Source organism: Cyprinodon tularosa, unplaced genomic scaffold (assembly GCF_016077235.1).
Source record: "Cyprinodon tularosa strain WSP-4 unplaced genomic scaffold, ASM1607723v1 ctg184, whole genome shotgun sequence".
Taxonomy (NCBI): Eukaryota; Metazoa; Chordata; class Actinopteri; order Cyprinodontiformes; family Cyprinodontidae; genus Cyprinodon; species Cyprinodon tularosa.
This window is the reverse complement of record NW_024038639.1, coordinates 827749-845141: the sequence shown is the minus strand read 5'-3', so window position 1 is coordinate 845141 and position 17393 is coordinate 827749. Positions and strand designations below refer to the sequence as shown.

The 17393-nt window shown below is 37.8% G+C and overlaps 1 protein-coding gene across 3 annotated transcripts in view; it reads right to left on the bottom strand.

Moving 5' to 3' along the window:
• Positions 1 to 4933: 4933 nt before the first annotated feature.
• Positions 4934 to 17393, bottom strand: part of bbs9 (Bardet-Biedl syndrome 9) — a 233847-nt gene continuing 221387 nt past the window's right edge. For 2 of the 3 annotated variants that reach the window (XM_038282486.1, XM_038282488.1), the window contains one exon: positions 4934 to 7097. In XM_038282486.1, coding sequence (XP_038138414.1) covers positions 6763 to 7097 — 335 coding nt within the window. In that variant the 3' untranslated portion in view covers positions 4934 to 6762. The remainder of the gene's footprint in view (positions 7098 to 17393) is intronic. The other variant, XM_038282487.1, reaches the window with a different exon arrangement.

The following is a 17393-nucleotide window of genomic DNA, read 5'->3' as shown; positions in this document are numbered from 1 at the left end:
AAAAGATGCAAAAGAATGTAAAAGACAAACACTAAAAACAAACATCAAAGAAAAAAATAGGAGGAAGAAACTGAAGAAAGTAAAACAGTTAAAATGTAGAGTTAGATAATGACAAAAGGGGAGCCTGGATGTTTCAGTTTTTAATTATTAACCACCAATCAAGATTTTATTGGGAATATTTTAAGATAAGCAGCTTAGATAATTAAGTTTTTTTTGGTAGCATCGCCCAGAGAGCAACGCAGACATCCTGCTAAGCAGAGACACTCCAGTAAAGTTTTTCCTTCAGAGTCCAGCCTCCCTTTAGCTTTTCATCCATGATCAACATCCCATAAATAAAGAAGATCGTCCTCATGTAGAAGTCAGAGAAGTTAGATTCTTTGTCTTTTGCTTTGCTGTTTTTGTACCTGATCATTTCATCAATGCGCAGTGAGAGCGTTCACTGCTCCTCCCTCACCTCCTGCTACTATGTGACATTTGCTCCAGGATTAACATTTAATTAAGAATGCGTATTATATATTTAAGCCCACATAGTCCTTTTTCTATAGTGGAATATTACACTTAGATCCCGTGTTGCCATACGAGGCTAATATAAGACTTTTACATTTTTGCGGCTCCAGACAGATTTATTTTTTGTTTTTTTTGGTCCATTATGGATCTTTGAGCAGTTTGGGTTGCAGACCCCTGGGTTAGTGCAAAGAGCTTGGAATCCTGAGGTTCTGAGTTCGAGCCCCGCTCCCACATACTGCCACTCTGGATCTCTGAGCAAGACCCTTAACCTCACACTGCTCCCCAGAGGACGAACAATGGCGGATAGGTTAAATGCAGAGAGTTAATTTTGTTGTAACAGTGTAATGACAATAAAAGCTGGAAAAAAATTATCTTCTTTAAAAGGTAAAAACACTCAATCCACTGGCAGATCAGCTTATTTTCCTGCTCAATTAAGGGTAAATACCCATATTTTTAAGAAATTTTTACTAATTTTTGCATAGTTTTTGCAGTGGATCGATTAAATACTTAATCACTCTAGCTTTAATGATTTCATCATTTTTATTTGCAGCAAATAATGGTCCTCGGTTCAAATCCCTGCCTTTTCGATTAGTGGGTAGCATGGCTTTTATTTCCATGCCCAGATTTTGCCCCTGGAGATATGCTCCAGTGAAACTGGTGCCTAACAATAAATGAGCCAGCATGGATAATGGATGAATTAATGATACTGCGGGCCAAAAACAACCGCAAACTAAAAAGCAACAAAGTAGAGAGACTGAGCTGTTAAGAGGGCGAAGTGTGCTCCAAATCACAACCGGATTTACAAACTCTTTCTTGTAAAATCTAAAGTAAAACTTTCTTCTGAATAGAGGGCAATACTTTCTAAATCCTTAAAAGAAAAAAAAAACTCCCTCATCCCCCAAAATATCCAGTCAGTGAAGAAGGATCTAAGAGCAATAATATAAAAAGAAAACAGAGCTGACAGTTGTGTGAAAGTTGATGGATGGTGGGATGGAGAGGTGCTGAAAGAAAGGAAGCAAATGTATAAAGTTAACAAAGATGACGAAATAAGATAACAGAAGTCAGGAGAAAGTTATTTTTGAAGAGTTAGAGAGAGGAAATGGAAATCTAAAGTTTAAAAAACTGTCAAAACAAGAAATAGACTGAGAATGAAAGATGAAACCAAAGTAGAAAGCCTAAAAGAAACTAAAAGACAAGAAAAAATAACCAAGGTAAGAGCTGGAGGAAAACTCCAGCAGGCTTAAATACAGGGAAGCTTTTTTTCTTAAATAATAAGATTAAATGCAATGAAGCATAAAAAAATATATTTACCTTTAAGAAAAACAAAAATTTGGAGAGTGTAACTTCATCTGCAGTGCTGGTCAGAGTACATCCACACTGTGGAGGCTGCCAAATTAAACAGTGATGACTTTGCTTCAGCGCCTTCACCCGATCTGCAGCTGATCCGACTTTTACAGTCCTCAGACAGCCCCGTTCATCAGGTTGATGGTAGATCGCTTTTACATTTGCCACAAATTCTCCAGAGGGATGCTTGAATGAAAAGATCCGACCTGTGCTTCACCAAAAAGGTCAGTTTTAAAAACCAAAAATTCTAAATAATCAAAAATGCTCGCCTGATATAAATTCAAACTCTAAACATCTTTAATCAACGGTTTAAACAATCCTTACAGAACCATGACAACAATGTTTAACATGTCAATTAAGAAAAATTACCCAGAAACTAAAGTTGCTCCTAATGTTGATGCTGGAAACCTGGATATCTTTATGCTTGAGTTGTTTTTAAGTAGCAGACAGGAAAAAGATAGTAACTCCAGTAACTCAGCTGCTCTTATTACTGACAACTGGACTGTATAAAAACTCATCAGCTCATTATCAGACATATAGTACTGTACTGTAGAGAGCAGGTTCCCAAACCTACCTTAATGATCAACTGACCAAAACTATTAGGTTGAATTCCTAAAAAAAACCCAAAAAACTATAGGATTAAAAAAAGCACCAATATATTTGGTTTTGTCTATTTCTAAGTGATGGAGTAATTTTAAATTCCTGAAAGTGCATGGTCATGTTATATGCATACGCAAAAAAGACTAAAACCATTTGACGATGATAAAATAAGGTTATATAGGCAAAGTGTTTGCCCAGACAGTTTTTAGTTGTTTTTGAGTTTAAATAGATTCCAGCACCGGAAACAATGAGCTGATATAAACAGATGAGGCGGCATCTACTACTGTATAGAAATACCAGAAAGACAGATGGCGGCAATTCATGCAGCTACTCATTAGAGCCTGATCACCCTGCAATGCCTTGTGGTAAAGCAACAGCTTGCCGTGGTCGAATACCAGGATATTGATTAAATAAAAAGATCTACAGCAACTCTAGAGAATCCTGTCAGTCTTCTATCAGAGCATTTTCTGTTCCTGATAACCACAAACGCATAGAGGTTAGAATCAATCCATCAACCAACTTCTAATGTCAATTTTTCTTAGACTTTAGAGATTAAAAATAGCAATGAATGTATGTATCTTGAAATCAAATATTTTTTCGCTATTTCCACACCTCGCTGGTAGGTGTTAATCAGCGTCGCCATGATAGGAAACTTTCTTGTTCTTTGCTTTACTTACCGACAAACTGAGCAACAACAAAGCATAAAGCATAAAAATAACAAAAATCGAGGACATCACATGGTAATATTAGAGGGAAACTTTGGACAACAATAATGTGACTATACACCTTAAAACATGCTTCATCATTATTATTTAGTTTAACTTCTATAGAGGATCTCAACAGTTGCTGATTTGTCCCTGTGTTTGGGCTCAGGACTCCAACTTTGGAAATCAGTAGCATAGAGTATGAACTCTAAATAATTATAATTTTTATTTTTATTTTACAGCTAATTAATATATAATCCAGCATCGGGAAACTTAAAAGAAGTATTTACACTTATCTCTTGCAGCACTTCAGTAGGAGGTCGAATCAATGAAGAGATCCAATGGATGCTCAGAGTTATCATCAAAGACCCCTCACTATCATCAAAGACCCCTCACTATCATCAAAGACCCCTCACTATCATCAAAGACCCCTCACACCCCCACCATGGACTGTTCTCCCTGCTGCCCTCTGGAAAGAGGTTCCGCAGCATCCGCTGCAGATCCACCAGGTTGTGCAACAGCTTCTTCCCCACTGCCATCAGACTGTTGAACCTTTGATCCACAATCCGAACTCTGCACCTATTGCACATTATCGGGCATCAAATGCTGCTGAACTTTTAACTTTTAGCCCTTTAAATTGTTCATCTCATTGTATTTTTCAATAACGCATTTTTTGCACAAATGCCATTTTGCACTGAACCACTGCAACTTGCACACTGTCTCTTATCCTCTGCACTGTTCACACTTTGACCACTGCTGCACTTTTTGTATTTTTCTATAACTCGTGCCATTGTGAAATATCAATGCAACGCTCATAAGCTGTATGTAACGCAATTTCGTTCTGTATGCACCCTGTGCATACAAAATGACAAATAAAGAAGTCTAAGTCTTAAAGCAACCATGAGTAACTTACAAGCATCACACTTTTAAAAATCACATTTACACTATATGGTGAATTCTCAAATCCCTTGTAAACAGAACTAAACTCAGTGATCTACTGAATTTTGCACCATATTTATTTATTTTGCACTGCTCTGAAACTTCCATATAAATGCTTTTTGTACCACATATTTAAACTGGTTTTCCTTTTCTCCTACAGTATTTACATTTTGATCACTGCTGCACTCTATAAATGGAAATGTTCATTTCACTGCTGTAAGTTGCTCGCTCACAGTTGAAAAGCTGTATGCATCTAAATTTCATTTTGTATAGACTCCATCTATAGAAAATGACAATAAAGTTTGTCTAAGTCTTTTGGCCAGTAGGGGTGCTAGACCTGCAATTGCCAGGTTTAGGGCTCCTTCATTTTAGTGCTTATTGATGAATGCAGCATCAATACGCACATGTGATGTATATTGACAAAAAAATTATTTAGTATATTTTTGAATTAAGCTAATATGTCAAAAATTTTGCTGTGTTGCTTTAATATATTAAAGATATGCTTTACTTTCGATCAACCTTTAACTGGAAAATGATGGAATCCCCCAGGTAAATAAAAGTGATATTAAAAAATCAGAACCAGAATGTTTTGTCATTATCTCCTTTCTATCTCTTCTTTCTTTCATCTTTTCTCTTTTTTTTTTCTTTTTTCCTTTTTCTTTTTCTGTTTTTCTGCTCTATTTACATTGCAGTGTCCATACAAACTGTAAAACTCCCTGCATAATTATAATAAAGCAATTTATATGCATGAAACAAGTGGAGCATCAAGACAATTATTGTTATTGCCAAATTGCCAGACAGGACACTGTTAAAAAAAAAAGAAAAATCAGAACCACAAATACAGGGCAAACGCCCACAGTCAGAAACCTTTATTACTAAATAGCCATGAAAAGTTGATTTTTACTTACTGTTTGAGGATTCTCTCTACAGGCTTCACAGTTAGAGCAAAGTTTATTCTAAAGAGTAGAAACGTCTCCTGGAATGAAGAATGGCTTTAAGAGCAGACCCAAAGGATGAGCCTGATGGATCTGAAGCTCTAGTACATTTACAAAACCTGCTCTACATTTTAAACACCCACAGTGATGAGAAACAGTCACTTACAGTAAATGGTATCCAGTGGAAACCTTTAAAACATCGCCTAGATTTCTAACACTCTCTCTTGGCAAACATGAGCTGGCGCTGCTATAATATCTACATTTTTATCATTTATCAAACTTGTTAAGTATCTACATTAAAAAAAGAAGGAAAGCTGTGTTTAAACGGGAGAACATGAGGTTTTGCTCAGACGAGATGCTGTGACCGATATTGCTAACATCTGTTTCACAAAACAAGCTAAAAATAAAAACATCCTTGACAAGAAAAGAGCTTCATTTGGACCCATTGACACAAGGATTGATCTGGACAAGGAGCTGCTGCCACAGCAACAATGACTACTACAATACGTCCACAAACTGTCAATTCTGGCAAAAAATACAAATGAAATAACTCAAATCAGCTGTTTTTGCATCACAAAATATGTTTGTGTCAAAATGCATCGAAGATTTTAACTGGAAGGACCCTAACCCTTGCATCCAAGGATGAATGGGCATGTATGAAACTACAGTGTGAACGTTATAGCACAAAAAGACAAGGTATAGCTGGATTCTGTAAAGGATCTATTGAAAATAAAGCTTTTCTGAACCTTTACGGAAACTTTTTGGATTATTTCTGTCTGATGAGCTCTCAGATTTAGATACCAACAAAGACACAACTAGAACTATGTGTGGGTTTTCTTGGACTAATCCGATTAGAGCAGTTTTTCTACAGGACAAACCACAGTGTGAAGTTTATTGTAAAATCTAGAACACATTTTGTTTCTAAAAATAAGTCAGAAAGTTCATATTTAAACTGACATTCACTTAAAACACAGGTGAGCAGAGGAGCATTGGTCAGCTGGTTTCCATCATGCAAAGTATAATGGTGGGGCTCCATGGGGACCAGTATGTGTCGGCGGAGTCAAACATAAAAAAAACAGTGAAGGTCAGATGGGGATGGCACCAGCAGCGGCTGTGGGATGTAGCCTTGATTCACCCCGCAGCATCGGGGTAATTTGACGAGCCAGGCAGTTTTATTTCTGGAGGAAACGGCGGTTCCAGCTCCGGCGAACCTCCGAACCACGCAAGGTGATGAGAGGACACTTCTGCTGCTGCATCCCTAACTGAGTGTGGGTGTGAGCTGGTTTGGGGCCCGTTCCGGGATTAGCACTGTGGGTTCAACTGCTGCTGAGGCAGGACAAAGAAAATGACAAAGAAGGGAAAGTCAGCAGAACGCTGGGGGAGGACGTCGCTCTCATCCTCCTTCCTCACCACAGCTGGAAAACGTGCTCAGTGAGCGGCTGCATGCGGCGCATTCAGCAGCATCACAGCGGATTGGCGTGGTTTTGTAAAAGCATCCAGGAGGAAATGGTTTTGCCACTGAGATATTTGACAGAATACATTTACAACTAAAAACATATTGAAGCTTTATATACAAAAATGAATCCTTTAGATTACCCTGTTTTTGCAGAGAGGTAAACAGTATACAAACATGTACACAAATTCATGAGTGGAAGGTCTGTGGATGTTCAGCGGATGTGTTTAGCTTATGAATGTTTTTAAATGCATATAAAGAGCTTATTGCTTCACCTCCATCAACCTTCTGCAGCTTCTGTCTCCTTCTTCTTGTCTTTCACTTTTACAGAAGACTTCCTGGACACTTTTCTGTCCCCAGACTCCTTTCCTTCCTTCTCTTTCTCCTTCTTCTCCTTCTTTTCCTTGGAAGAGGAAGACTCCTTCTTCTTTACCTCGTCTTTGGGCTCTTTGGCTTCCTTGCTAGAATCCTTCTTTGACTCCTTTTTGTCTTTTGATGACTCCTTCGTCTCTTTTTTCGCCTCCTTGATGGGCTCCTCTGGAACTCCTGCTTCCTCTTTCACTGTTGCCTCTGATGGTTCTCTGGATACATCTTTCTTCTCTTTGGAGTCTTTTTCTGAAACAAGAGATACAAAAAAGCTGAATAATTTTGTAACATTGTAGCTAAAATCTTAAAAATGAGGGGGGAAAAAATTGAGTTTAGGTAGAAGAAGAAAGGGAAACATTTATGTTAGTTAGAAAAGTGTTGAGGATGGAATAAAAGCCACAAGCTAAGGCCTGGAGAAGGAATCTGGGAATCCTTATTCATCCATTTTTGCTACAGTTCTCTGCAAATGTTTGGCAGAAATGTCAAAAACTCAATCAGACCCGAGAGAAATACATTATTTTTGTTTCTTGTGTTGTTCTGATGAAGATGGAAGTTACAATGGAAACATATCAGGTATGTTTAAGACAAAAACATGTCTGATAAAAGCATAAACAAAAATAGTACATTTCATTGTATCTCTGGTTGAACATTATAATCCGTTTTCCACTTGAAGATCCACTTACACACCTGAGGCTAACGTGAGCTCATCTGCAGAGCTTTACACAGCTTGACTACCTGCTAGTGGGGCATTGCAGCCATTTGGTTCAGATGTTTTGGGCAAAGGATGCATCTAAAACCTGCAGGACGAATCGAGGACAGCTGCTTTAATGGGTTTTCTTCCAGAACTGCCAGACCTTTATTTCTACTCAGATTCTCCTGCCCTTTCTACAGAAAACCATTAGAAGTGGAAAGAGTACTAAAAATTGTAATTGAATAAAAATATCTTTACTTTGCCTAAATTCTACTCATAGTAAAAGTAAAATTACCCATCTCAAAATTTACTCAAGTAAAAGTACAAAATTACTTCATTTAAAATGTAATTTGAGTAAAAGTTACTTAGTTACTTTGAGTTATTTAATGCAAAAAAAGGATGAGTCATGAATCGAATTGAGCACAAGGTGTTTTAATCGATTTCAAGGCGTATTTCAGTGGACATCCACACTTGCAAAAGATCAGCTGGGCTAAGGAACATACTTCCTCACAGCAGGACAGTCACAACCTGAACCATAAAGTGCAAACAATTTTCAATCCTACTGTCCAACAGACAACACCATGATAACTAACTTACCGCCACATTTTTATGTAAATTGGATGTTGATGTTTTAAAAGCCGAAAGCTCTGTTTTGCTGGGCAGGCACATGTTGCACTGCATTATCACATTGTTCCCTTTTGTGCATTTAAAAACAAATAATCCTTCCAAATATGGCCAAGGGTTTTTCTGGCTTTCATCTCCATAATATGTTTCCTCTTCAGGCCTTTCCTCCTCCATACTCCCTAAGTTGTGATTAGCAACAAATGTAGCAAAGTAAAACTACTTAGGTTAAAATTTACTCAAGTAAAGTAAAAATTACATATTTCAAAAACTACTCAGAAAATTACAAATTACTCATAAAAAGTACTCAATTACAGTAACTTGAGTAAATGTAATTCATTACTTTCCACCCCTGAAAACCATCCACACAGCATGATGCTGCCACCATTATGTTTCACCATAGCGATGTTCTCTTCATAGTTCTCTGCATGTTTCTTTCCATTCTTGCACGTATTTGGATTTTAGGTCAGAATGTTCACTTATTTTTAATTATCTGACAAGAGCACCTTCTCCACATGTTTGCTGTCTCACATACCTGGCTTGATGCAATTCCTTTTCAGGAACTCTTGCAGTTTTCCCTCTAATGGGTTCTATGTTTCTAATTTTCCCACAACGGCCAGATTTATGGGTCTGACCATTAGTTTTATAAACAGATTGTCTGACACGATCTGTGAACCTGTGGAGCTCCTCCACAGTTGTGCTGCAGCTTAGTTGCTCCTCCCTTTGCCACTCTCAGTATCTGGAGTGTTTTTTGTTTGTTTTTATTTTTTGTTTTTCAGGTGGATAGACATAGTATAGTGTTGTGTATTTGCGGTTTTTTAAACAGGTTTTGAATTTCAGAGCATTAATTGATAATTACTCAAAAGTTTAAAAAAAGTTGTGATTCTGTTATCTACCTAATCAAAAGTATCAAATACGTACTGTACTTAAGTAGCCTTTTATGGGATCTTTACTTTATTTGAGTTTTTTGTTTTGTTTTGCTGAGGACTTTTTAATTTTACTTATTACATTTGAACATAAATATATATACATAATGGATACCATTCTGAGAAGCAAGAAATTATTTCTTCAGCAGCTTTATAGCTGTAAAAAGCAGCGTATTCAGCTGCTCATGCTTACGTTCAGTTTAATCTATATTATGTTTTCTGAAATTTTAATAGAAAGTGTGGATGAGGTAGTATTTTTACATAATGTCTACAAACACAATCAGTAAAAGAGGAAATTAATACATTTTCTGTGCAATATATTTTTTTAATAATGGAATTTATTTTGTATGATATCAAGTGCAATGTAGAACCTGAACATTTTTTCTGCTACTTAAGAAAAGGAGTTCAATCGATACTTTTACTATTACCAGTCTTTGTTTTTTACCCAGGTTTCTGTATTTTTACTTAAGAATGTGAGTCCTAATTGTAATCCTTGAAACTTGTATAATATCGTTATGCTGTTGTCTGCTGTTTTTATTGTCTTCAATCTGCTGATTGTTCACTAATATTTACAATCAAACCTATTATTTATTTTGTACAGCATCATATACACTTAGAAGAATTCACACACTGGCATACTCTATTTTATTTTTTGAGCTAATTGTTTATAATTTAGAAAATATGACACTTAGGTTTTCTATTCCTTCAAAACTGGGCGTCACTTTGTTGTACTGTACTGCATTAAATTCCAATACAATAAATTGTCTGTGTCTGTAGCATCACAGAAAGAAAAAAAAAAACAATAACTAAAAGTAAAAGAGGTGTGAAAACTTTTGCAGATTGCCCGTTTGTGTATCCAGGTGCATCTCTGAGTAGAAAAGTGATTGATGCAAATACAAAGAATAGATTTGCCCCTGCTGCTATTTAATTGACCTAGAATGAGGATTAGCTCATACTTGCATAATCAGCCCTGTTTTCTTTTGTTCCTTAACAGACTGATGCAAACACATCTTTAAAGTGAGAATAAACCGAGTGACGACGGCACCTGCTGCATGACAAAGAAACCACTTTTAATCCAAGTTCCCTTGTAGAGACACATGTATACACACAGTCCTCAGCCCCACCTCCTCCAGCTTGAGCTGGCACTCTGATAAGATGATAACAGGGCTGTTGTCTGCCAACAATGAGACGCACTTCTTATCTCCATGAGAACGGAGAGGGTTTAGAGACCGCAGACGACAGCCTGGTATCTCGCTGAGTGGAGACTGCGTTACATCTGCCTCTAAAGGTATCTGAATGTCTCTGAATGTGTGGGATGGATCTTTCCTTGGATGTACGTGATGGAGACAACAGGCTGTGCTTTCAATGTGCTTAGAGACTCCAGAGAGGAGCTCTAATCAGACGGCCCATCGTCTAGGGCTTTAGAGACACAGACTCCAGTACTGTGTGGCAGGAGGGTGCTATAAACACTGATTACACTGAGCACAGAACATGATATCTGTGCTCAAAACATCTCGATTTTGACTGTAAGGAAAAATTAAACTAGTATGTGCATTTAATTATTTTCAAGAAATGTTTTATTTTTTTATTATTCTCACTAAGGAAGCAAATTAAATGGTAAAATCCATCTGCAGCAGCAACAATTTAACGCCTCGTAGTGGAACAGTTTAATTGGTTCTAACTGTGACGGCTCATTAAACTGCCTGTGTTTTATCGCCTACAGCCACTTGTCTCCCCACCCGACCATAAAACCACAGAACTACAAACAGAAGACAGGGATACGTTGTATACAAGTACAAACAAGAAAACACAACTTTACATGCAAATGCAAATGTTGCTCCTTATCCACCCATGGGAGGATAAGGAGCAACATTTAAAAAGGATAAAACTAAGCTGCATGTAAATAATTGCCCCCACTCCCTCCTTCTACTCAGACATTTTACAGTTTGACTGTCTCAGACATGCTGGATGTGTCTATCAGAATAGAGAAGCTGTGCAGTAACAGAATGCCACGGAGAGAGAGTCTGCAGAAAGTGCTTTCAAACAGAAAAGAAGACGATCAGTCAGATTCTACGTTATCTGGGAAAATTTCATCAGTGGCTCTAAGCGGGTAAATCCCACGGTGACAGGCTAATCCAGAATGGATGCTAACTGTCTGGTTACCCCTTCACACAAAATCCCTCAGAAGGCAAATCACTCCTCAGCAGCTGAGCCAACAAAAACCATCAGTCTGGGTGATTTTTTTTTTTTTTTTTTATCAGTCTGCATGTCAAGCAACAGCTGGAATTGAGAAACAGTTGAGGCATCCATCAATAATTTCTCAGAGTTTAGAGGTTTTAATGCTTCTTGTGCTGAGACACCAGTTCCAGAAGTGCTGATCTCTCCTCTCTAGAGGGAAAATTCACTCTTATTCATCCACCCTAATCTTAAAAGAGATCCTTCTGCGGATTATCTGACAGATTAATATTAGGAATAAGGCCAAACGCTTCCTATTACTTTTTAGACAAATGTTCAATTAGTCAAATGCAAAAAAACACCTTTTCATCAAAATTATTCCAGATTATAAGTAACTATCTAAATTTTAAGTATAATTTTTCGCTTACATGAATGGTATTAAAATACGTCATTAACATGGGTTCAAATGGATGTGATAAGGCGTCACTCCTGGTGCACTCCACTTCACAACTACTCGCTATATTGGCTATCGTATAGACGTGGCTGCATCACAACAACAGGTTTACATCAGCACTTCATGTGCTTTCTGTCCTTACACAGGTCAAACCGAAACAGTACCCTAACTTAAGGCTATTTATGTAGTTTTTTTTAATTATATCTTATTTATGACAATAAAATGTAAAGAATTGTGTGAACTTTTGAAGTGTATTGCAGTTAATTATTTTAAGGATGTCTGGAAAGATAAAAGCAAGCTTTTACGACAGGTGAGTGGATTAAACATGTTAAATTTGTTTGAACCGAGAGATAAACATTAAGCCTAAGGCAAGCTGTAATGCATTTAATGGGTCATGAACTGATTTAACAGCAGCCCAGCTGTGTTATAGACGTTAGCCTGGCAGTGAAGTTCAGCCTAATATAATCAAAATGATGACTTACATTGCTCTGTTGTTTAATGGCTGGCAATATGTGGAGTATAGGCTTAATAAATACATTTTTTTAAACTTAAGGTAAAAAGTTCAACGGAGGGTCTGAGTGCATAAAGGTACAATTAGGGTTGCAGAAGGTTTTGTCATTGTTTCGTATAGTTTTGTTGATTAAAACAGGGTTAAATCATGTTTCTTTTATAAATAAAGAAATGAAAAATACTTTAACATGGCAACAACTACTAAATACTAACAATAAACTAGTCCTGTGTGACTAGCAGTGACACTTGAATTTAATGAATCGTTTTGGAGTGAGTAGTTTCACTCTTACTAACCGTTCAGTTAAACGCCCAAGATCAATGTGTGGCACTGGAGGCCGGTCAACAATCATTAATGTGGGAGGGGTCAAACCTTCGACTGCTGTGTGTCAAAGGTCAACGATCCTCACCTCCTTGGCTTGTTTTTTCAGCACAAATACAAAATAAATGGAAACTAAAACTCAATTTAGATGTTTTCTTTTGCTTTAAATAACAATGAAACAGTCAAACGAAAGCACATTTGTTTTCGACAAATAATCATTATGTTTCCAAGAAGACTTTTATTTTTGTTTTACTTCTTCAGACAGTTTTTTCATTACAAACACAAAAATGTTCCATCTATTTTAATGAAATCCAGTCAAAGGCAACAACGTCTACACAAATAGCTTTGCACCTTGAGCTTCAATACATCTTTGATATCTAAAAACATATGCATGTAAACCGCTCTCCATTGGCGTTTTGAACATTTTATGGGTGCAGATTCAATACCATAAGGCCCCATATGTCACAAGCATGAGTAACACTCCTTCTGACCTGTTTCTGTACGCTCATGTCAACTTTTTCACTTTGAGGGTGAATCCAAACTGAGCACATAAATTACCCATTTAAACTACAATTGTTTGTATCAATATTCATTATCAGTGTGGACTTTAGGTTTGATTCTGAATTCATAAATATAATTAAAACTTGCCTATACTCAGTTTAAAAATATATATATTTCAAGCTATTTAAAAAAAAAAGTTAATCAATTAATACAACATATTTATAGTGTAATCCAGCTCTAACTTTGGAGCCTATAAAAACCAGGAGAAAATGGGTGGATGCACTGGAAGGACAGATATTAGAGGAGGACGAGGTGGAAATTGGATGACCGTACAAATGATGGATAAATAGATCAAATGTTAAGAAAATGGGTCAGGAAATTAAGTCCTGAAATACAGCTACTTTCCATATGCAATATTCTATTTTTACATTTTTATCTTTTTATGCAGACTGTGTATGAAGACTGTCAAACAGAGTCGGGTGCTTGGCAGAATGTTTGTTAAAATAGGAATCTGCGATAGGCCGCTGATCGCAGGGGAGTGCTGGCCTAGTGGTTAGGGCAGTGTGCTTGTGCTCTGAGAAGTTTGCAAGTATCCAGTTCGATCCCCACAGCCAGTACTCAGTGTTTCGATTGTGGGGATGGCTAGCCAAGACGGGCTGGCCTGCTTAGTTGGTAGAACATGAGACTTTTATCTCAGGGTTCATGGGTTCATGAACCCATGAACCTTTTAGTCAAGCTAATATTTATAGGGGAGTGGTGGCCTAGTGGTTAGGGCATAGAGCTTGGAATCCTGAGGTTCTGAGTGTGAGCCCCACTCCCACAGACTGCCACTCTAGGTCCCTGAGCAAAGACCCTTAATCCCACACTGCTCCCAGGGCGCCGCACAATGGCAGCCCACTGTTCCCCAAGAGGATGGATTGAATTCTAAAAAAAAAAGAAGAAAAAAGATAGCAAATAGTTTGTTATTTACATGGGTTTTAGTTTTGTGGTGCTGAAAGGACAGTTCCTTTAAAAAAGGAACATTTATTTTGTTGCAATAGTTTGTATTTTAGTATTTACCCGTTTCTGTTACTCTGTCAAGTATCCCACTTGTAGCACTTGTAGGGACATGTTGGATGATTCCTAATTAAACCCGTCAATGTTTTTAGAGTCAGCAGGAGGTATCTTTTACTCAAACATTGATAAAAAAGTAGTTACCGGTAATGTGAAGTCTAACAGTAAAGACAAAGGATCATGCCAGACCTCTAATTGTGTAGAATACCATTATAAAAATCATCTGTGAAAACGGGCTGCTCAGTGGGGCAGTGGGTAGCGCTGCCACCTTGTAGCAAGAAAGTTTTGGGTTCAATTCCTAGCCTGGGGTTTTTCTGTATGGAGTTTGCATGTTGTCCCTGAACATGCGTGGGTTCTCTCCGGGAACTCCTGCTTCATCCCACAGTCCAAAAACATGACTGTTAGGTTAATTGGCTTCCCTAAATTCCCCTTAGGTGTGTGTGTGAATGATTTTCCTGTTTGTCTCTGTGTTGCCCTGCGATGGACTGTGACCTCTCCAGGATGTACCCAGCCTCTCGCCTCTAGACAGTTGGAGATAGGCACCAGCACCCCTAGCGACCCCGCTTGCGATAAGCCTGGTGGAAAATGGATGGAAATCTGTGAAACCTGTCCGTGTATTCGTAGGTCAGGAACATTCACATTCACCGAAGGAGAGTTAAGTAGTAAAAGTGTGCATGAGGGCTGGGTCCTTGAGGGAGTGGTAATGACTTGATAAACGTTAATGTTGTAAGACAAGATGGCAGCTTTACTCCTGTATGATGATTTGGCGTGTGGACCAAACAGTGCAGGGCGCCTGTAAAATGGCAATAAGGTGAATTTAAGCTCTTCTTTTACATGTGAAAGCAGCTACCTGGCATTTTTAGTTGTGGTTAAAATGATGGATAGTGGCTGTAATCCATTGTAAATCTTACCAAGTTGTTGATCTGTTAAACAGGAGGCTGGGTAATGCATTTCATTAAAAAGCACATCATTAGTTAAAGTGAATGTTCCTTAGGAGAATACATCTATTATAACATTGTTCTCTAGCATGAGTGAGGAGGTGTTTCATTTAAAGTAATTTGTTTGTCGTCATTAAGAAAAGGAATAAAAAGGCTGTCACCTAATTCATGAAGAGATTAGCTGTAATGACATGAGTGCTTGTGCAGTTTGAGGTTTGCTATTAGATTCTGAGGTACTTTGCTGTATGTCTCCTCTCTTCTTATCCTGGGTTTTCTTAGTATTCCTTGTTAGCCATGGAGTAGATGGGGACATGATTTCCCTGGTTGCCCCTCAGGCTCCTATTACAAAAGGTGAATAGGGGAAGACGGAATGATTTCATTTGATGAAAACCCAGCTGCTTTGAGGAGACTTAAAGGTGGAAATCTATGTTTTTTTTTTTTCTCTCTTAGCTTGAAATGAATATTTTCTTACTGATTTATCCTGAACAAAACCTCTCCATCAATTATGTAAGGAAATTTCTTATTGTCAGTTTTAAAAGGTTTTCTGATTGAACTTGATTGACACCCTCAGAAAAACTCTACAAAGACGTCAGTTTTGCTCATAGTGGTCCTGTTTTTTCTTTAACGCTATGTACAGTTAACATAGACGCATCTTGTGTTAGGTGCGCATCTCAGTCATATGTTCTGGCTTTGCCCTAGGCTCCTCCTTTTTTGGGAGTCAATCTTTAGGGCGATTCCATTTATATGTAGGAGGAATATTGAACAAAGTGCTCTCACTGCCTTATTTGGGGTTGTACCTCCGACTACACTGCTAACAACGCAGCAGGCCACTGCCACAGCATGTGTTACACTACTTGCAAGACACCTAATATTATTAAATTGGAAGAGAGCTGCTCCTCCATCTCATAAGCAATGGATGGAAGATGTCATGTTCCATCTGAAGCTTGAGCATCTAAAACATACAGTTAATGACTCAATTCACCGATAAAATACCACCTGGCAGCCATTTCTTTTGTATTTTGAGACAGATTTCTCCTGAGTATACAGCCCTCCCACCCCTCTCCCTTCCTCTCCTCCTCCCTTCTTACTAATATGTGATGTCAGCACCTGTTGTTATTTCTTCTGTCTGTTTAATTGCTGTTCTTGCATGTTTAAAACTAATAAAAAGATTTGAAAAATAATAATAATACCACTATGTACAGTTTTTGAAATGGTCTCTATTTCTTTCTATGCTGGAATTTGACTGAAAGTTCTCAACAAATGTATGTATAATAGTTCAACCTGGAAAGACTCACAGATAGAAAAAGCAACAAATAGAAGTTTTTATTGCGAATAAGAAGTTAATTAGTCTTTGGCGCGCAACCCTTAGCAGAAGACATCGGTGCTGAAATAGTTGTTCTACATGAGCAGGTGGATCTAAGTTAGAGACGTCTTTCTCCTTGGGGTCTGACACTGGTAGTGGAAGAGGCTAGAGAATGAGGGGAACACTAGACAGGATATAAGAATGAAGGTTCATTGATAACAGAACAGAAACAATGGCAACTTACTGTATATTTGGCATTGTTTCTAAATTCAAGTAAGACCCCCTCTTTTTTTCCCAATTTTTATACCGGCTTTAATTCTTGGTGGCACAGATTCATTAAGGTGACAAAAATAATTTTAGACAATATTTTAATCCGTATCTCATGCTAGCATCACACAGTTTCTGTAGATTTGTCAGGAAAGTGTATTTTATGAAGCTCTCCTCTTCCAGCACATCCAAACATGTATCTCATGATGTGGCATTAAAATGCGAAAAGGAAAAACCTGAAACCTGAAAAACACAACAAATAAATGGTGTGGGTATTAGCTCACATTAGACTAGTGTGATCTCTTTTGTTTTGATGCTCTTACTTGAGTTCCTCATCTTCTAAAAGAGTTAAGTCGGAAACACTTGTTTGTTCCTGGTGACACAAAAACAAAAACCACTGCAACAAAGGTCAGAGTGACCAAGAGATAAGGACATCGACGCAATCTGTGGTTTGTTCAAAGCCCACATGTTCCGCCTGGATTCATGTGTTAGCAGTGGATCATAGCATTGCATTCATCTGCAGGCAGGCATAGTCAAAATAGTGGAGGCCGCACAGATTGCCCGCATCCAAGCGCCGTCGGTGAGCCGGAAGCTGAAGCTGGAAACCTGCTGATTTAAGGAATCAACTATGCTGTTTGTGTGTGGGAGAAAGAATCTGCTATCAACTGTCTGATTGAATCTGTGCTAAAGTAGTTGAAATCCTTGAGATTGGAGTGATGTTTAAAAAACCAAATCTATGTAGTCAATAGCATGGGAAATGGTAAAAATATAAACTAATACCCCTTTC